Below are 16,865 nucleotides of genomic sequence, written 5' to 3'. Positions count from 1 at the left end.
ACACAACCTACCCAAATGGTATACAACTCTTCTGGGAATATTAAATGCTAACATGCTAATGTGCTAATTGCATAACAAACATGTGCACTCCTAAGGGATTTCCAGTGGCAGAGAAAAAATCTAATGGTAACTTGGTGACAAACATAAGGTGTAAAAAATCAAGTCGACATTTTGTAGAGTATTACGCTAAAGTCCGATTTGTTTTCATTTCAAAGTATCTGCGTTGGTATTGAACGTTTCAACTGGAGACCCTCTAGCAACTGATTGAAAGGGTCTATTTGAGGCGTGTTGCTGATACTGTGAGCTGACTTACAGACATGCCCTTTGGCCCAAGAGGTCCAGTGGCACCCTGGGGTCCTGGAGGTCCACGGGGTCCAGGGAAGCCAGGGGCACCAGCAATACCGGGAGCGCCCTATAGAGGGAGGCAGAGAGGGACACAGGGTCAGTCACCATCCTACTGTCACAGCACAGGTGATACAGTCCTTTAGGGAACTGAAGAATCTCAGAACCTGAAGTCTGAGTCTATCAGGTCATAACCATCAAGATTACAGTTTGACTGACAGGACAGTGCTGAAACTGAGGTCTTGTTCTTCAACAATGATTGTAGGGCACTATGCTCTAAGATGGTCTTGATAAACTACAGTGTAATGGCAAATTAGCAATTTGTTTTCCTTACATATGCATTGAACTACTTGTAATACTGTAAAACTACTTGGTATGGGATATACTTCTAAACATAAATGGTCTATGGTGATGAGTAAGCTACATTCAGAATATTTTAACATACTCTCAAGTTTCAAACTGATTAAAAGTGTTTTTCAAACCTACAGTATGTGGTGTGAATGAACTAAATCAAGGCAAAATTTAACAGAGAAGACCAAGAATATGGAATGGATGACATGGAAAAAGGAGTTTCAACTAATAGGCTTTACTTACAGCAGATCCTTTAGCTCCAGGGATACCATCAGTACCGGGGTTGCCCTATAGATGGGAGAGACAAGATACAGATCAATTTTAATTGACATCCTACTCAATCCTACCCTCTATATAAGTGAATTTCCATTGAACTTTGTCTGATCTAAATTCATCTTCACGTAGCCAATGGAGGTGGCCCAGTGGACTAATCTCAGTGGGCTCACACATATATCTCACGTAACCAAATCTACAGCTGGTGTTGGAGTCTGTAGGACAGGGCTGTTTGGTTTGCAGAGGTACTTACGCCAGCTCCGGAGGGGCCGGGAGATCCGGGGGTTCCAGACTCTCCGCGGGGACCCTGGGCTCCCTCAGGTCCACGAGCGCCAGTGGGGCCAGCCTCACCCTGCAGAGCAGATGGGGGGACAGAGAGACAACGTGAGGACAATGAGAAATACAAAGGGGAGAGAGAGACAGAGATAGAGAGAGAGTGAGACAACGTGAGGACCATGAGAAATACAAGGGGAGAGAGAGACAGAGATAGAGAGAGAGTGAGACAACGTGAGGACCATGAGAAATACAAAGGGAGAGAGAGACAGAGAGAGTGAGACCATGTGAGGACAATGAGAAATAAAAGGGGAAAGAGAGAGAGACAGAGAGAGAGGGAGAGAGAGAGATTTAAGGTGGGCACCAAATTGGTTGTGGGAACAAAAGTAAATGTAGCTGAGGGACGCAAGAGCCTCTGCCCTACTGACTGACTGACTGAATGATTGACTGACTGCACAGGAGCTACTAGCTGATCACTTCAAGACTCCCAAACGGTCTGCATCGGAATACAGATGAGGATGTGGAGAAAGAGAGTTTAATCTTCCGTTTGCACAGGGGAATGAGGACCCAGAAATGGCGGAGAAGGCGGCCATGTTGCCGTGCAGCTGCACAGGCGCCACCCTTCATCAGCCCATCAATAACCAAACTCATTTCACTCCCTTTGGGCAAGAGCGCCTGCTGCTCCCAGCAAATTACCAGCAAGCTAATATTGATTGATAATGATGCTCGTGATGACTTGCGCTCCAATGGGCCACTTCAGAGAGAGAGAGAGAGAGAGAGAGAATGAGAGAGAGAGAGAGAGAGAGAGAGAGAGAGAGAGAGAGAGAGAGAGAGAGAGAGAGAGACAGCCTTCAGTATTTAAAGGCTGCTCTTAATGCAGATCTAATTTTAGATGTCCTCGGACTAGGCATAAAATGGGCCTTTCAGCTTTAAATGCCATCCAATTATCCGCAGCCAAAAGGTTATCACTGGTTGACCCTGGCCACAATAGCTGAGGCCTGGACACAGCAGGACGTCGGCCATGAGTCGATAGACACTATTCATGGAGATCGGGAATACGAGATGCCTCAGAAAATGGAAAGTTGAATAGAGAAATAACGTTTTAGAAAAGCAGGAAAATGCCGTTGTGTAACTGAGACGGGAGAAAACTCTCCTTTATATTGACCACATGAGTGTGGTAAGGACTTGAAATCAAATACACCTCAGCACTGAATAAAAGCACCAGAGGACTAATTTGAAACAAACTCTTTACAAGAGATTGGCATGCTCTCAAAAAACAAAACAAAAAAAAACCTCCATCAACGTGGAGTGACAAAGTTACTTTGCGCTGGTCATAAAAAAACATTTTATTGCAGTTTATCTCAAAAGTGCCATAGCCTGTGCCAAATACTAAACACGTTCCAGCCGCTTTTACGCTCGCGAGGGGAATGAGGCCAACACACACTCTGAGTCACACGAGTCAACACTCGCTCCACCCTCAACAGATCTCAGCCAAGGCAAGTTCTAAACACACGGTGAGGTCATCGCCATCAGAAGAGATATGAATGACATTCCGTTCTGTCAGTGCCTGATATGATTTTTAGTGTGTGGTTTACGACATAGTGGGGTGATGACATGTATGCATTTCAATCATTGCCTGGCCACTACAAAAGGATTTGCAATGCTATGTGTACTGTACTATAAACATTTACACAATGTGTCCACAGGGGGGAGCTCAGTGCTTCTGGCAATGGCCATGGTATGCATACTTCAAATTGCTCTTTGTTGAGGCACAGGCTTCTTGAAACTCTGCTGAGTTTTCTCTTCATACAAACTAGACTAAAAAAAGCACCTGTTAGAGAAACAAATGTGATACTTGTCGGTGAACTGTCTCTAGGCACAAAGTGTAAAGTCGCTTTCATCAACTTGACAACTAAATGCACGGTGTAATTTTTATGGCTCATTTTACAAGATAAAAATTAGAAAAAAGCTATTACTATAATTATGCACTGAAGAACCACCATAATTACACCGACTAGCGTCACAAGTTGCAACTACAGTACTATGCAGTAAATCACAAAGGTCATTTGATACGCCAAGTGTAACCACTGATTACCTTCAACACTGAACTGGTCTGGAATCTGTTCATCGTAAGACACTAACACGAAATGTATGTGCTCTGTTGACATCGTACACTATATATTTCAATTCAATTCAGTTGGGCAAAAGCCTACCAATGTAAACAAAAATGATGATGCAAAATACAAGCATGCTGACATGTATCCTAATAAATATTTAGTATTACATTTTACATCTTAGATTTAATATAATTGGGCATAGACTCTGGGGATGGAACTGACTGACTGCATATGGGATGGTTTTTAGGACTTCTAAAAACAAACAAATAAAAATAGGCTTAATCTGATATAGCAAAAGGGAAAGGAGAGGGCATCCATGACAGCTGAGTCGTGCTAAAATGTGATGGGGAGGGTGTCACTCTGAACAGCAACGTGGAGACAGTCCCCACCTTATCAAAGAGGCCTCTGGACATAAGAGTGTAAGAGGTTGTCATGACAACATAATAATGGAGTGGGGAGTGGATAAAAAGATGGACACAAAATGTTGGAGAAGAGAGGAGATGCGTGTGTGTATGTGTGTGTGTGTGCGTGTCCATTAATGTCAGTATGAGTGTTTAGATGTGTGTGTGTGTGTGTGTGTGTGTGTGTGTGTGTGTGTATTCCACAGAGGGGACGTGAGTATCAAATGCAGCGTTTAGCAGACCCTATGATCCACTTTCTCAAGTGTTTATGGTCTGATGGAAGTACACACCATTTCACACACAGTTATCTCTGCCTCCCTTCAAGGCCACTCTCCCCCTCAGCAGTAGCACAGCAGCACGGAGGAGTTTACCAGATGGAGCCATGAACGTATCACCACGTATGCACACATACGCACATACTGTAGCCAACACACTCACACACACACACACACACACACACACACACACACACACACACACACACACACACACACACACAAACACACACACATACAGTATCTAGAGACTACCAACCTGACAGAAAACTGTATAAAACACATTTACTATACAAACGGGGCCAAAACTATCAAATTCACATTCTATAGTCAGAGCACGCATGGGCTCTAGCACACACACTAAAACAGACAAACATAGTTAGAAAGACTAAGTAGCTGACACATTCACACATTCAATAACATACAAATGGCCAAAATATAATACGTACCCACACACACACACACACACACACACACACACACAGACACACACACACACACACAGGCACACACACACAGACACACACAGACACACACATACACACACACACACACAAAACCACCCGCAGAAGAAAGGGAAGAAACAGAAACCACGGCAGCTTTGGAACTTTCATGTAGCCATTAGTGTGTGGTAGACTGTCTGTGGGTGGCGGTGCTCAGCTCGTGTCGGCCGCACGTTAATTCCTGGATGATTCGGCCTGCTCTCAGAGCAACCGCCAGCGCCGGAGGCCTCCACTGCCCATGAACCGTTCAGAGAGGATAAATCAGTCCCAAACACGCTCACTTGCTCACTCAGGGGACGAAGGAGAGAGAGAGAGAGGGGGGGGGATGATAATAGAGAGAGAGAGAGAGAGAGAGAGAGAGAGAGAGAGAGAGAGAAAGAAAGAGGATAATAGAGAGATACAGAGAAAAAGAAAGTAGGAGAAAGACAGAGAGATAGGAGAATAGAGGGAGAGAGAGAGAGAGAAAGAGAGAAAAAGACAGAGGGAGAGAATAATAGAGAGAGAGAGAAGAGAGAGAGAGAGAGAAATAGAATAAAGCAGGAAAGGAAAAGGGAGGGGTCCTCCCCTCCTTCTAATTTTCCACACAGATGGCAGCTGGGAGCAAGTCTCTGAGCTTTCCTCTCCAATTTCACTCACTCACTTTCTTTCATCCACAGTCTTTTCTCTCACTCATTTTCCTTCCTCCACAATCTTTTCTCTCCGAAAAAATCCTAGGATTTGGGTCATCCGCCATTTTAAGTGCTCTGTGCCACCTTTTTAGTATAGAAATGCTAAGTCAGCTTTTTTGAAGATAAACAAACAAACACAGTATCATTCTCCCTGACTCCACCTTGATACGGTAATCAACACAACTATGCCAGTTCACTCTCTCACTAATACACACTTACTGTACCAATCTCTGAATCTGGACAGTGGACAGGGTCAAAGATAGAGACAGAGAAGGGGGGAAAAAAGAAAAAAAAAGAACAACAAGAAAAGGAGAGATAAGAGAAAGCAGGACATACCTTAGAACCAGGGGAGCCGGGGAAGCCAGGAGCTCCAGATGGACCAACTGGGCCCTGCACAGAGATGAGGGAGAGGGAGAGAGACATCAGTTAACCAGCCCCATTCACTATCTACCTGTATAGGAGAACAGTTGGGTAAAACTCTTGAATAATATTCAATACAAACAATCTCTAAAGCTACTTACAGGAGGACCAGCAGGGCCGGGCAAACCGTCATTTCCGCGAGCACCCTGTTGGGGAAAAACAAAGCATGAACGGTCAGCCAACCACCCAAAACAGGCTCAAATACAATCAGTTATGACTGAGGTAGAAAACTCACGTCTATTTGAAATTGTAAAAATTAACAAGCCTATAATAACTTTTACAGTTGTTCCTGATAGCTGACACTATCAGTTCCCCATAGCTCTGTTTCAGCTCTAAAAAGATGTGCACTTTTCTTGTAATTGTAAACACTGTTCATTCACTTATCAATGTGCAATGTGAACTGTGTACTCCAGTTTAATTCTCACTGACTGTCTGTGGTTAGATAGCTGTGGTTGTAATATAATAATAATAGTAATAATATGTTACATTTACATAAAGCCATTCACAAAGCCAAGGTCTTTCCAAAAAAAGTTATGTGACTGTTGTTATGAAAATGTGTGTGCTTTGAGAAAATGTAACTTGTAAAATGTTGAAAAATGTAAAATGTGTCTTGGTATTAACAGTTGTGAAAACACACTACTAATCACAACTGCGACATACTGTGATACAAAAATGAAAACACACTACTAATGACAACTACAACACACAACGATCCACAAATGAGCCAGCTCTGGTTGGAGGGGAATGAGCAGTCCAACAGATGCTGTGATCAGTTGGGGTCCGTTTTTAACGTGGTTACATAACCTCACTGCACAGTAAAAAAGGAGAGATCATGCAGGGCGGCAGCTGAGTGTGTGTGTGTGTGTGTGTGTGTGTGTGTGTGTGTGTGTGTGTGTGTGTCTGAGTGAGGGAAGGAGGGAGTGATGGAGAGAGAGTGTGGGGAGACAGAGTGAGGTCATGAGTGGGGGAGTGTGTATGTGTGTGTGCGTGTTTGTGTATGTGTGTGTGTGTGTGTGTGTGTGTGTGTGTGTGTGTGTGTGTGTGTGTGTGTGTGTGTGTGTGTGTGTGTGTGAGAGAGATGGAGAGAGATAGTGAGTGGATGCTTCTGGGGTGACTGTGGGGCCAGAGGAGTGGTACTTACAGCATTGCCAGAGGGTCCGGGACGGCCTCTCTCACCGGGGAGACCACGAGGGCCCTGGAGGAGGAGGAGGAGGAGGAGAGAGGGAGAGGAAGAGAGAGGAAGAGGAGGAGGAAGAGGTGGAGAGGGTTAGGGATGCTGATGAGGACATGTAGCCTTACACTCTCTACCTGTCCACCTGTCTATCACTTATGAGTAGTGAAGAATGAATGTATAATGTTTAATAATTAATCAATGTTTTACGTCTTTGGTTTAGCTTTTGCATGATCGATCTGTATGGGGAATTATGAATATGGCTGAGAAGATAAGAACTCGTAGATTTGGCCTGAGTCTGCACCACATAGTGGTGAGGTTTCAGTTTATTGATGTTTTTCTGATGGTCAATGGTGCTCCAGTACAGTACGTAAAATAAAGCCGTGTTTGTGTTTCCTTCTGGCTCTGAGGCAAGTGTTGGGCAGCGCTGGGGTTGGAGTGTTGCTGGTGTGGCTTTGGTCACTCACCATGGGTCCAGGGGCACCGTTCTCACCGGGAGAACCAGACTCTCCCTATCGGAAGAGGAAAAAGGCACGTAAGATATTGTACTGTATGTGAGAAAGGTGAACATTACAGTCACTAAAAAGGAGGAATAGAACATGTAAAAAAGAGCTATGAGCTCAAACTGAAATGTGTGGTGCTACGGAGTCTGGCGACCAAAGTGGTCTGACAGGAAGAGACAGTAGCAAGTAGTGTCTGGGACACATCATCAGAGGCAGATAAGAACGGCAGGAGGAGACCAGGTAGGAGACCTCCTTAAAGACCAGGAGAGAACCAGCTTATATCTACCCAGGATATGTACTGTACATATATGGTATATACATTAACTTGAATGTGTACAGATTCGAAAATGATGTGCAGGGTTCTGTGTGTGTGTGTGTGTGTGTGTGTGTGTGTGTGTGTGTGTGTGTGTGTGTGTGTGTGTAGTGGGGGGCTGACATACCTTGGATCCAGCGGCTCCAAGTTCTCCCTTAGTACCATCAAGACCTGGGTAACCCTGGAGAAAGGAAATACAACACCTCTGGTCAATATCTAGTCAAATTCATTTTTCATGCATGAAAATGCATGTATGAAGATGTCAATCATATGTACATAAGCCAACTATGGTAACAATTATGTAGGTGATACATAATCACTGTGTGATAATGATATACAAATTCAAAGCAAAGCAACAAAGAAATCCCAAACATATAATAAGCACTGTGTCCACATACTCTGTGTCCTTTGATTCCAGGCAGTCCAGGAGTTCCTGGGAATCCACGAGCTCCCTGTGATGGAGAGATAGAGGAACAGAGAGAAAGGGAAGGAGACACAGAACAGGAATGAAAATCACACTTCAGCCCACTGCTGACTGACTAAGCACTGACTCAGCAAGGACACAAACGCTGTTTTGTGTTTCAAATATTTATCGGTTGTTCAGATACTGAATACACGAACTCCGGACTCTAATCTAAAGTCTGATGGAGTTAGATTAAAAGATGTCTGTAGCAAATCATGCGTCAACGCGGGATCTTACCTGAGGGCCAGTAGGTCCACGCTCACCAGATTTACCAGGTTTACCAGCCTCACCCTATCAGAGGATAAAAAGAGAAAACATTAAACATTCTCAAATGTTAAAATATAAAATATGATGAGGTAAACTGAAGTAATTTGTCTAAATAATTCTATGTGAATGTCCACTTCTAATAATACATTAATCATTGTCCATCCGTCTGAAGTATAAATGTGTAGAATGAAGAGGCACTGCTCCATAGCACCACCTAGTGGGCATAAATGTTAGCATCTGCAGATGCACGTCTCTGCCATCTAGTGGCCAGACACTTCAACTACAGTCCTAAGGAATTTCCCTGGTAGCAAACAAATAACATTTCTAACGTGAAGAGCAGCCATGCATTGTCACAAAGAGAGTCACGGTGATCTCGCTCACTATGATTTAATCAGATATTGAACTGCCAATAATAATGCCAATCAAATAGCAACCTCAGAGATGCCCCTGCATAAGTACGCCATAATTAGTGGTCATACGCTCTTACGCCCTTATAATGATGGACATACGGCATGGTGGACATCAGAGACAATGGGTGTGTGGGGGGGAGGGGGGGATTATGAGGGCACTCCCAGGACTCTGATGAGGACTACAGCAGGGGAAGATGACTGTGGCTGGGATAATGTGGGGGTATTCATGGCATCATGAGAAAATATGGATGGCTCTTGGACAAGAAATAAAGAGGAGTCCAAATAATGCACTAACCAGTCTCGACCGCTAGGCTGACCATTATGTGAAATGTCACCAGTAATTACTATTCTGCCAGACAGGAAGAATTTGATCTGTGCTGCTGAGCTGCTACAGATGTTTTCACACACAACCAAGAGGCAAAACAGTGGAGAGTTTACCTGTGAATGCTTTTTAGGATTTCTTTTATTGTTAAACAAAGGCGGTGGAAGCAATTAAAGGCCATCAATTGATTACTGATTGAATATTGATCATAAATGCACACAAACTCAGCCTTTGATAGTCAACACATTCCCACAGCAGGTGAGTGGAGCATGTCAAGGACACACACCGACATGCTTTGGAACCACTTGTGTGATTTGAACCAAAACAGACAGCTGCCACACCGCTCTCCACAGTGCTGCATCTGAGCTCTTTGTAGTCACAGAATCACGACACTTAAACACACATCATCAGACCATCAGGAGAGATTACTCAGCGTTATTTTCTCTGCACGGGGCTATTTTTTCTGCAGTGAGGACCTGTGCTACTTACGTCATCTCCGGGTTTGCCAGAGGGTCCAGGTGGGCCACGGGGACCCATCGGGCCCTGCAGAGAGAGAGAGAGAGAGAGGGTGGGGAGAAGAGGAGAAAAGAGAACGAGGGGGATAGATAGAGAGAGATAAAGATATAGAGAAGGAGAGAGAGAGAGAGGGGGGAGCAGAGAGAAGGTGGGAGAGAGAGAAACAGAGACGGTGAGTTCAGATGCTGCCTCCCAGGCCAGTAGAGGACAGTGTTGCGGAGGGGGGGGGGGGGGGGGGTTACAGGCACAGCCTGTTCTCTTTACGAGCCCCTCAGGGCGTCTCACTTTTACACACACACACGGCCGAGGAGACGCCGAGGAGCCAAGGCCACGGGCTCCTATGCAAAACTCCTGCAGCTTCTAGAGGATTCCACACATACATCATACTCCTCTCTGCCTCACAGAAACTACTATTCTATACTGTAAGTTATACTTATACTTTAGCTACTTTATACTAACACTTTAGCTACAGGCAGTATACTACTTGATTAAGAAATGACATGTGTTTTGATAACTTTCTGAAAGAGTTATCAAGTAAATGAATCAGTTATCAAGTCTGATCGCTCGTGTCTAGCGGCTGGTAGCCCTACATTAATATTAGTCGAACACAGAAAACAAATAAACTGATCCAAAACAACGATTCCAACTCATTATGTGTAATTGTTCAAGTGGAAGAATCCAAAATCACTGTGATCTGCTGGTAGATTAAGCTTTTGGGGAAGAACAAAGCCTTTCATATCCTGAGAAAGTGCTGCCCAGCTGTTTCCTGGATGCCTCTGTGCACAGCTTGTTTATTTGGGGCAGAGAGGAGAGGGGAAGTGGGGAGAGGAGATGGGGAGGAGAAGAATCAGCAGGGAAGGGTGGAAAGAGTGTGTGTGTGTGTGTGTGTATGGGGTGTGTGTTAGTTGCGTGGTGAGATGACTGGAGCACTGACAGTGTGGCAGGTTTGATGCTAATTGCAGGTAATGAGGTATCAAACGAGGATTTGGAGGGACATGCGGTAACCTGGGGTTACCCGCTGGGCACTCGGGGGCCACCTGATCCATCCCCTGGCGTCAGTCTGCCAATCACAGCTCCACGGGAGACGATTAGGGCAACAGTGGGGTCCGCAAAGGGCCCGTGGCACAGGGGGGGGTAACAGGGTGTTGGTGATGGGGGAGGGGTGGGGGTGGGGTGGGGTGGCAAGGTAGAGGAAACTGTGGGATACTTACAGATGAACCGGGCTCTCCACCCTCTCCGGGGTTGCCTTGGAAACCTTGTGGTCCCTGAGAAGAGAGAGAGAGTGGGGAGGGTGAATTAGCAGGCAGGTGTCTAAAGACAGGACAGGGCTGACAATAACACATGGGAGGGTCATGGCCTAGCTGCTATGACTGAGCGCTGTAGTCAGGTCAGCCCGACGTTGCCTGTCAGGATGTGTGAGGATCGGGACTGACAGTGAGGGGCACACAAGTACATATTTTTCTCCTACACAGACACACCTTGACACAGTGATACAAATCGACAAACCAAACCATAAAGATAAGACCTGTTTTGTCAATGTACACGGTGCAGTAAAGTTTTGGTGATGGATTTTTGAATTCACAAATAAAATGAAAATAACCTTTGAGAGAGGCTGCATAGTGTCTGCTGATGTGTGATGATTAAATCACTTGTCTGCAGCAGCGCTCAGTGTAATAATTAGAAGGTGTTCGCCGGCTCCTACATTCTGCTCTCTTCGGCTCAACGTCATGTTCAGACAGGCCATTTGGCTATACCTGCTACTTAAGAACAGCCCCAAGAGCTTACAGAGATGAGGGTTCTGTGTGTGTGAGTGTGTGTGTGTGTGTGTGTGTGTGTGTGTGTGTGTGTGTGTGTGTGTGTGTGTGTGTGTGTTTGAGCCCTATGAAAGGTAAATTGTCAGGTGTTGCATGTCTGCAGTGGGGGGAAAAAGCCCTGCAGCCAGCAGCTGCAAGATAAAAGTATTTGGTGCCACTTCTACCTCCGGAAATCAGCCCCAATATATGAAGACATAACGCTCTGCATGTGTGTGTGTGTGTGTGTGTGTGTGTGTGTGTGTGATTTTTCTGTCTGCGTGTGGGTGTTTTCTTGTCTAAACGATGCTCTTTTTGTTGCTCGCGCATACATCTTTATCCAAGGGGAACAAATATATGGCTTTTGCCTGTCAACGGAGACTACACTTTGATGAACAGCTATTCTTTCATGTAGACTGAACGCACAAACGGCTGTGTCTACCTCTGCGATTTGCATGGACAGTAACACAAGAAGGCTCACTTTTCCAGCTCTTTTTACGGCTTTTATGAGCATACAGTACTTACGGGAGATCCGCTGGGGCCGGGTGGTCCTCTGGGTCCCATTGGGCCCTGAGTAGAAAAGAGAGAAAAACGATGAGAAACCTGACAGTGATGCATATACCAAACTGCATAAACCGCAGACTGTTTGACTTCACCTGCATGGCGCAGTGCAGTCATTTGCGAATGGGCCCAGCTCTCTCTGGCTGTTTATTGACTAATTCTTCACGTCCAAAAGGAGGAGAGGAGAGGGGGAGAGGGAGAGCTGAGAGAGGAGGAGAGGAGAGGAGAGGAGAGGTAAGCTCTCTCTCTCTCTCTCTCTCTCTCTCTCTCTCTCTCTCTCTCTCTCTCTCTCTCTCCAGTGAGTGAGCTGCCCAGCGCTGCCCTGCGGCGGCCGTAAATCGTTAGGAATTCCGCAGCAGCACTCAGGCACTCACTCCAGCTAGCTGTTTTTCACTAATATACACACACATTCACACGCACACACACACACACACACACACACACACACACACATATACACACACGTGCGCACACACACACACACACGCGCCTGCATACACACATTCACACGCATGCACATGCACGCACGCGCACGCACACACATATGCACGCACACACACAGACTGTATCTTTGGCTGTTTGCCATCTCTCTCTCTCTCTCTCTCTCTCTCTCTTTCACTTAACCTCATGATCTCCTTTTCCTCTTCACTTCACCCTTTCCATCACTTCATCTCTCTCTCTCTCTTTCCCCCCATCCTCTTCTCCTTCCCTGTGTCCCCGTGCCGTGGAGATTGAAGTGGAGGAGGCGTGACCCCTCGGTGACTCCAGTCCCCTCCTAAGTGCGCGCCCTGCGACGCGTCGGATGAGTGAGACGCCACGGACCGTCATCACAACAGACAGTTACCGGAGTCCTTGAGGGAGCAGCCTGCCGTGAGAACTCCCCTCCGCCAGCGTCTACAATCCACCTGAGCTGAACACACACGGCCTGCTGTAACACACGCGCCGTCTGCATTGTTGCGTTCCGGCGTGGCCGGTCCTTCCTTGAATCGCCTCCGAGCGTGAGTCTTTCGACAGGGATAACATGACAGCGTAATCCAGTGAAATAATCCTTCGTCTGGCTCAGTGCGTCTCATCACTCAGCCAAGGGATATCTCTCGCATTCATGGCCTGGTTGATGAGGCAGATTTCACTCCGCCCCCACACCGCCAAAAAAAAATAAAAAAATCATTAAGGTGCCCTTGGCTCGCTCAACTGAAACCGAGCCAGGAGAGAAGAAAATGAAGCAAATGATGAAGGGGAGAAAAAAAACTGCATTCATTCATCCAGCAGTTCCCCCTGGAGGTAAAAACAGTCCTTCTCTTGCCATGGAATCTTTAAAGACTTCCCACTTGTTGGTTGCTGGGGGGGGGGGGGGGTGGGTGTAGGTGGCTCTCAATATGGTGGCGGAGTCTGTGTCAATATTTCTCTCACTGAGGCTCCTTCACTGAGCATCACACTCGCCACTCTGTGCGCTCGATTGCCGTGGCAGGAATTCCATGTGGCGTCCAAAGAAAACGTCCGGGTGGCAACCGTGGCACGGCATTCCAGGGGGAAGTCAGGAGGAGGGGGGAGTGGGGGGGTTAGAGGGGGTGGTTGGGGTTGGTGGTGGTAATGAAAGTCAGCTTTTCATGCCAGCATTATTTACCCACCATGCACTGAGACTGGCCTCTCAATAGGTCTCTGTGTGCACCAGTTGTGGGGGGGGGGGGGGGGGGGGAGGGTGATGGCTGTGGTGGTTTTGGGGGGGGAGGGAGGTAGTGCTTAGGTTACTGTGGGCATATGGCCTGATGATGGGGACATACACCTTGGCTCGCGTCAAAGGACACATTGTGAGGGAGACGTGCAAGGGTGCATATCAGTGCAGCTGGCATCGCCAGTTTCATTTCTTTATTTCTTCCAAAATGGCTGGTCCGTCCGCCTGCCTGTGGAAAGACTAGACGTGCGGATCCTTGGCATGGGGATGAAATCAGGGAGGCATCTCTCGACACCGCAGCCTCCGGAGAAGAAAATAAACAACATGGAACCACACGACTGCTCTGCAATAGGCTCTTTTCTCGTCTCGAAACGCACTTAATAGAGTCGAGGCTGTGGTGAAAAGAACCAAAATAACTCCCTATGCTCACATTACTCTTGAGTGAGGGAGCATGGTATGCCAGCTCACGGGTAGTTCCAGACCCTGATGAAAGCGGACACCTAATTCATCGGTTCATCTCGCCACACTGTCCATGGCACAAGTATGAGTTTTGTGACACGTGACAATATGAATCTAATCCGGACACTGGAGGGTGCTAGATTTTCTAGTCAGATTATTTAGATTTTTTTCAATGGGAAAAGAAAGGAAGAAGGATGTTTCTTCCTGTATGAAAACGGTATAAATCGTGAATAAATTGATGAGGAAGCAGGTCTGATTTCTTACCATAGGTCCTTGCATCACTCCCATCTGGGCACCACCAGACTTCTCATCAAAACCACCAGCCATCTGAGCAGCAAAGTTCTGCAAAAGAGGAACAACGTGATTAGCTTTCCTCTAAAAAGCCGCTAGAATAACTGCCAGCTACTGCTCCCTCTAGTGGACCACGGCACTCCATACTTTGGCGGTCTGGTATGATAGATTTCTTAAATGCAAATCAAGCAATGTGCGGTCCTTACTTTAACAGGTAAATGTCAACAGATGTATTTTCATTGTCAACTTTCTCATAATTAACATTCTGTCTGTCAGCAGAGCCTTATAAGATCAAATTCCACTCCTCTGGCTAAAAATACTGCTTTCGAGTTGAGTTTGTGAGCTCAGGGATCACGGGAAGAGTTTTCATTTTCCTGCTCAACAAAGGATCCTCTTGTGTTTCCTTGAGCCCCCTCCCCAGTGCCCCGTCTATCTTTCTACCCCCTGCCGTCCCAAGCGCTCTGCTCTTTTCTCTGTTCTCATCAGGACAAAATACCACCAACTGTAACCCCAATCACCCCAGTCCTAACTCTCCCCTCATCTTCCCACCTCAGTTCGACAAACACAACCCTTGCAAATGGCTCTTTCCCAGAGGCTTGATCTCTAACACTAGTTATACTCTACCTGTGCAGAAGGAGTCTGACTTCTTAAAAGAACTTCACAAAGTGCTAATGTACTGGGTTTGGTACTTGTTTGGACCTGAAGAGCAAATGGATTGGCATCCCCACTTAGAGGACCCAAGGAAGCATGCAGGAATTTCTCTCTCGTTTTTTTTTTTTTTTTTTGCCTTTCTCAGCGGATTTCTGGGTACTTACTCCGCCAAGTCCAGGGGGTCCATTTGGTCCTGGGGGTCCAGGGGGTCCGGGGTTGCCAGGAATGCCAGGCTCGCCATCTCTGCCACGGGGGCCGAGAGATCCCTGAAACACAGAAGGGGAGAGAAGATTAAATAAAAGGACAGAACGATTAGCAATGGCAGCAGCAGCACAAGAGCTAGGAGGTCATTCTTTGCTTGCAGCTGAGCACATTTCAGTTTGACTGAAGACAAGACATCCTAATAATTGGCATCATTTTGGAAGTTCTGTTCAAAAGGTGGGCTAACATCTTTCCTTTCGGGGTACTCAATGTCAATGTAATAATTTACAATAAAATATATGAATCTAAACAAGAATTTCCTTAAATTGTAGGGTGATTAACAAGATTTTTCTTCAAAATGACTTATCGAGTGGTTTGTTCTTTTAACATTTCTAAACTTGATCATTCCTTTGTGGGTGAAATGATAAAACTGGGTACTGAAAATTTAAATTGGTCTTCAAAACAAAACAAGATAAAAAAAAAAAATGATTTCCAATATTCTGAATATCATTATCATTAGAAGCACTAGATTTTCAAAACAGTTGCAAATGTTGAAATATCACATTGACATTTAATCAGAATCCTTCACTCTGTACTCAGTGGTAGCTCTTTTGCCCTTGAGACATTTTGAGTATGATGCAACAGGTTTGCACACCTGGATCTGGGAACTGCCTGCCATTTCTCTCTCAGCTCTGTCAGCTCTGTCAGGTTGGATGTGAACTGTCGGGGACCGCCATTTTCAGGTCTCTCCAGAGATGTTTGATTGGGTTCAAGTCAGAGCTCTGCCTCTAGGCTACAAATATTCAGAGCAACTCGTTCATTGTCTTTGCTCTGTGCTTCCTGTCACTCTCCTGTAATAGTAGAAGGCAAACCTTCAAGCCAACTGAGGTCTTGCATTTTCTGGAGCAGTTTTCCTACAGGATATCTCTGTACTTAACTCTGTTCAGTTTTCATAGTTTCCCACAATCTGGAAGTATTTTAGGTGTTTTGTTTGCAAACTCCAAGTGGGCTCTTCTCTGTTGAGATGCGTTCTATCTGGCCACAATGCCTGTGGAGTGGAGTGGAGTGGAGTGACTCAGCCAGGTTGGCAATCAGGTTCTTAATCTCATCTCTTACCAAGACCCTTTTTTCCTGGATTGCTCAGTTTGGCTGGACAATCAGCTCACATTCAGCTCTAGGAAGTGTCTTAGCTGTTCCAAACGTCTTCCATTTAAAGTTTCTGAAGGTTACTGTGCTGCTGGGAGCCTTTAAAGCAGTGGAGGTTTTTTATAACCTTCCTCTGATTTGTGCCTCAACAAAATTCAGTCTCTGCGCTCTGCAGGCCATACCTTTGACCTAGTGCTTTCTGCAAATGAAAAGCATTCTCAACCTTGAGACCTTATAGAGGCAGGTTTTGTGCCTTTCCGTGTTCAGTGAATTGGATTTATCACAGGTCTCAAACATCTCACAGTATGTCAACTGAAAAAGGTAGCACCTGAGCTTAATGTCAAGTATCACAGCATACCAAAGGCTCTGAATACTTGTCAGTGTGATATATCCTATCTTTCACTGTGGGTTTTTCCATTTGAATACATTTGCGAAAAGTCTAAAATGCAATTTTCGCTCTGTCACTTTGAGCATAGATTGATGAGAAATCAAAAAATGAAATGCAT

The 16,865-nt window shown here is 45.7% G+C and overlaps 1 protein-coding gene across 1 annotated transcript in view; it reads right to left on the bottom strand.

The window, feature by feature from the left end:
- The window catches only part of col2a1b (collagen, type II, alpha 1b), a 140,510-nt gene that overhangs the window by 21,395 nt on the left and 102,250 nt on the right, over positions 1 to 16,865 (bottom strand). Inside the window, exons 8-22 of the mRNA XM_062544951.1 lie at positions 15,177 to 15,278; positions 14,335 to 14,412; positions 11,904 to 11,948; positions 10,800 to 10,853; positions 9,562 to 9,615; positions 8,311 to 8,364; positions 8,009 to 8,062; positions 7,738 to 7,791; positions 7,262 to 7,306; positions 6,765 to 6,818; positions 5,725 to 5,769; positions 5,540 to 5,593; positions 1,220 to 1,318; positions 937 to 981; positions 314 to 412 (exon numbers count right to left, since the gene is read on the bottom strand). Of these exons, the coding sequence (XP_062400935.1) occupies positions 314 to 412; positions 937 to 981; positions 1,220 to 1,318; positions 5,540 to 5,593; positions 5,725 to 5,769; positions 6,765 to 6,818; positions 7,262 to 7,306; positions 7,738 to 7,791; positions 8,009 to 8,062; positions 8,311 to 8,364; positions 9,562 to 9,615; positions 10,800 to 10,853; positions 11,904 to 11,948; positions 14,335 to 14,412; positions 15,177 to 15,278 (936 nt within the window). The remainder of the gene's footprint in view (positions 1 to 313; positions 413 to 936; positions 982 to 1,219; positions 1,319 to 5,539; positions 5,594 to 5,724; positions 5,770 to 6,764; positions 6,819 to 7,261; positions 7,307 to 7,737; positions 7,792 to 8,008; positions 8,063 to 8,310; positions 8,365 to 9,561; positions 9,616 to 10,799; positions 10,854 to 11,903; positions 11,949 to 14,334; positions 14,413 to 15,176; positions 15,279 to 16,865) is intronic.

The sequence above is a fragment of the Sardina pilchardus genome, chromosome 9 (assembly GCF_963854185.1).
Source record: "Sardina pilchardus chromosome 9, fSarPil1.1, whole genome shotgun sequence".
NCBI lineage: Eukaryota > Metazoa > Chordata > Actinopteri > Clupeiformes > Clupeidae > Sardina > Sardina pilchardus.
Note: the sequence above shows the minus strand (reverse complement) of the source record. Positions and strands in the feature narration are given on the sequence as shown.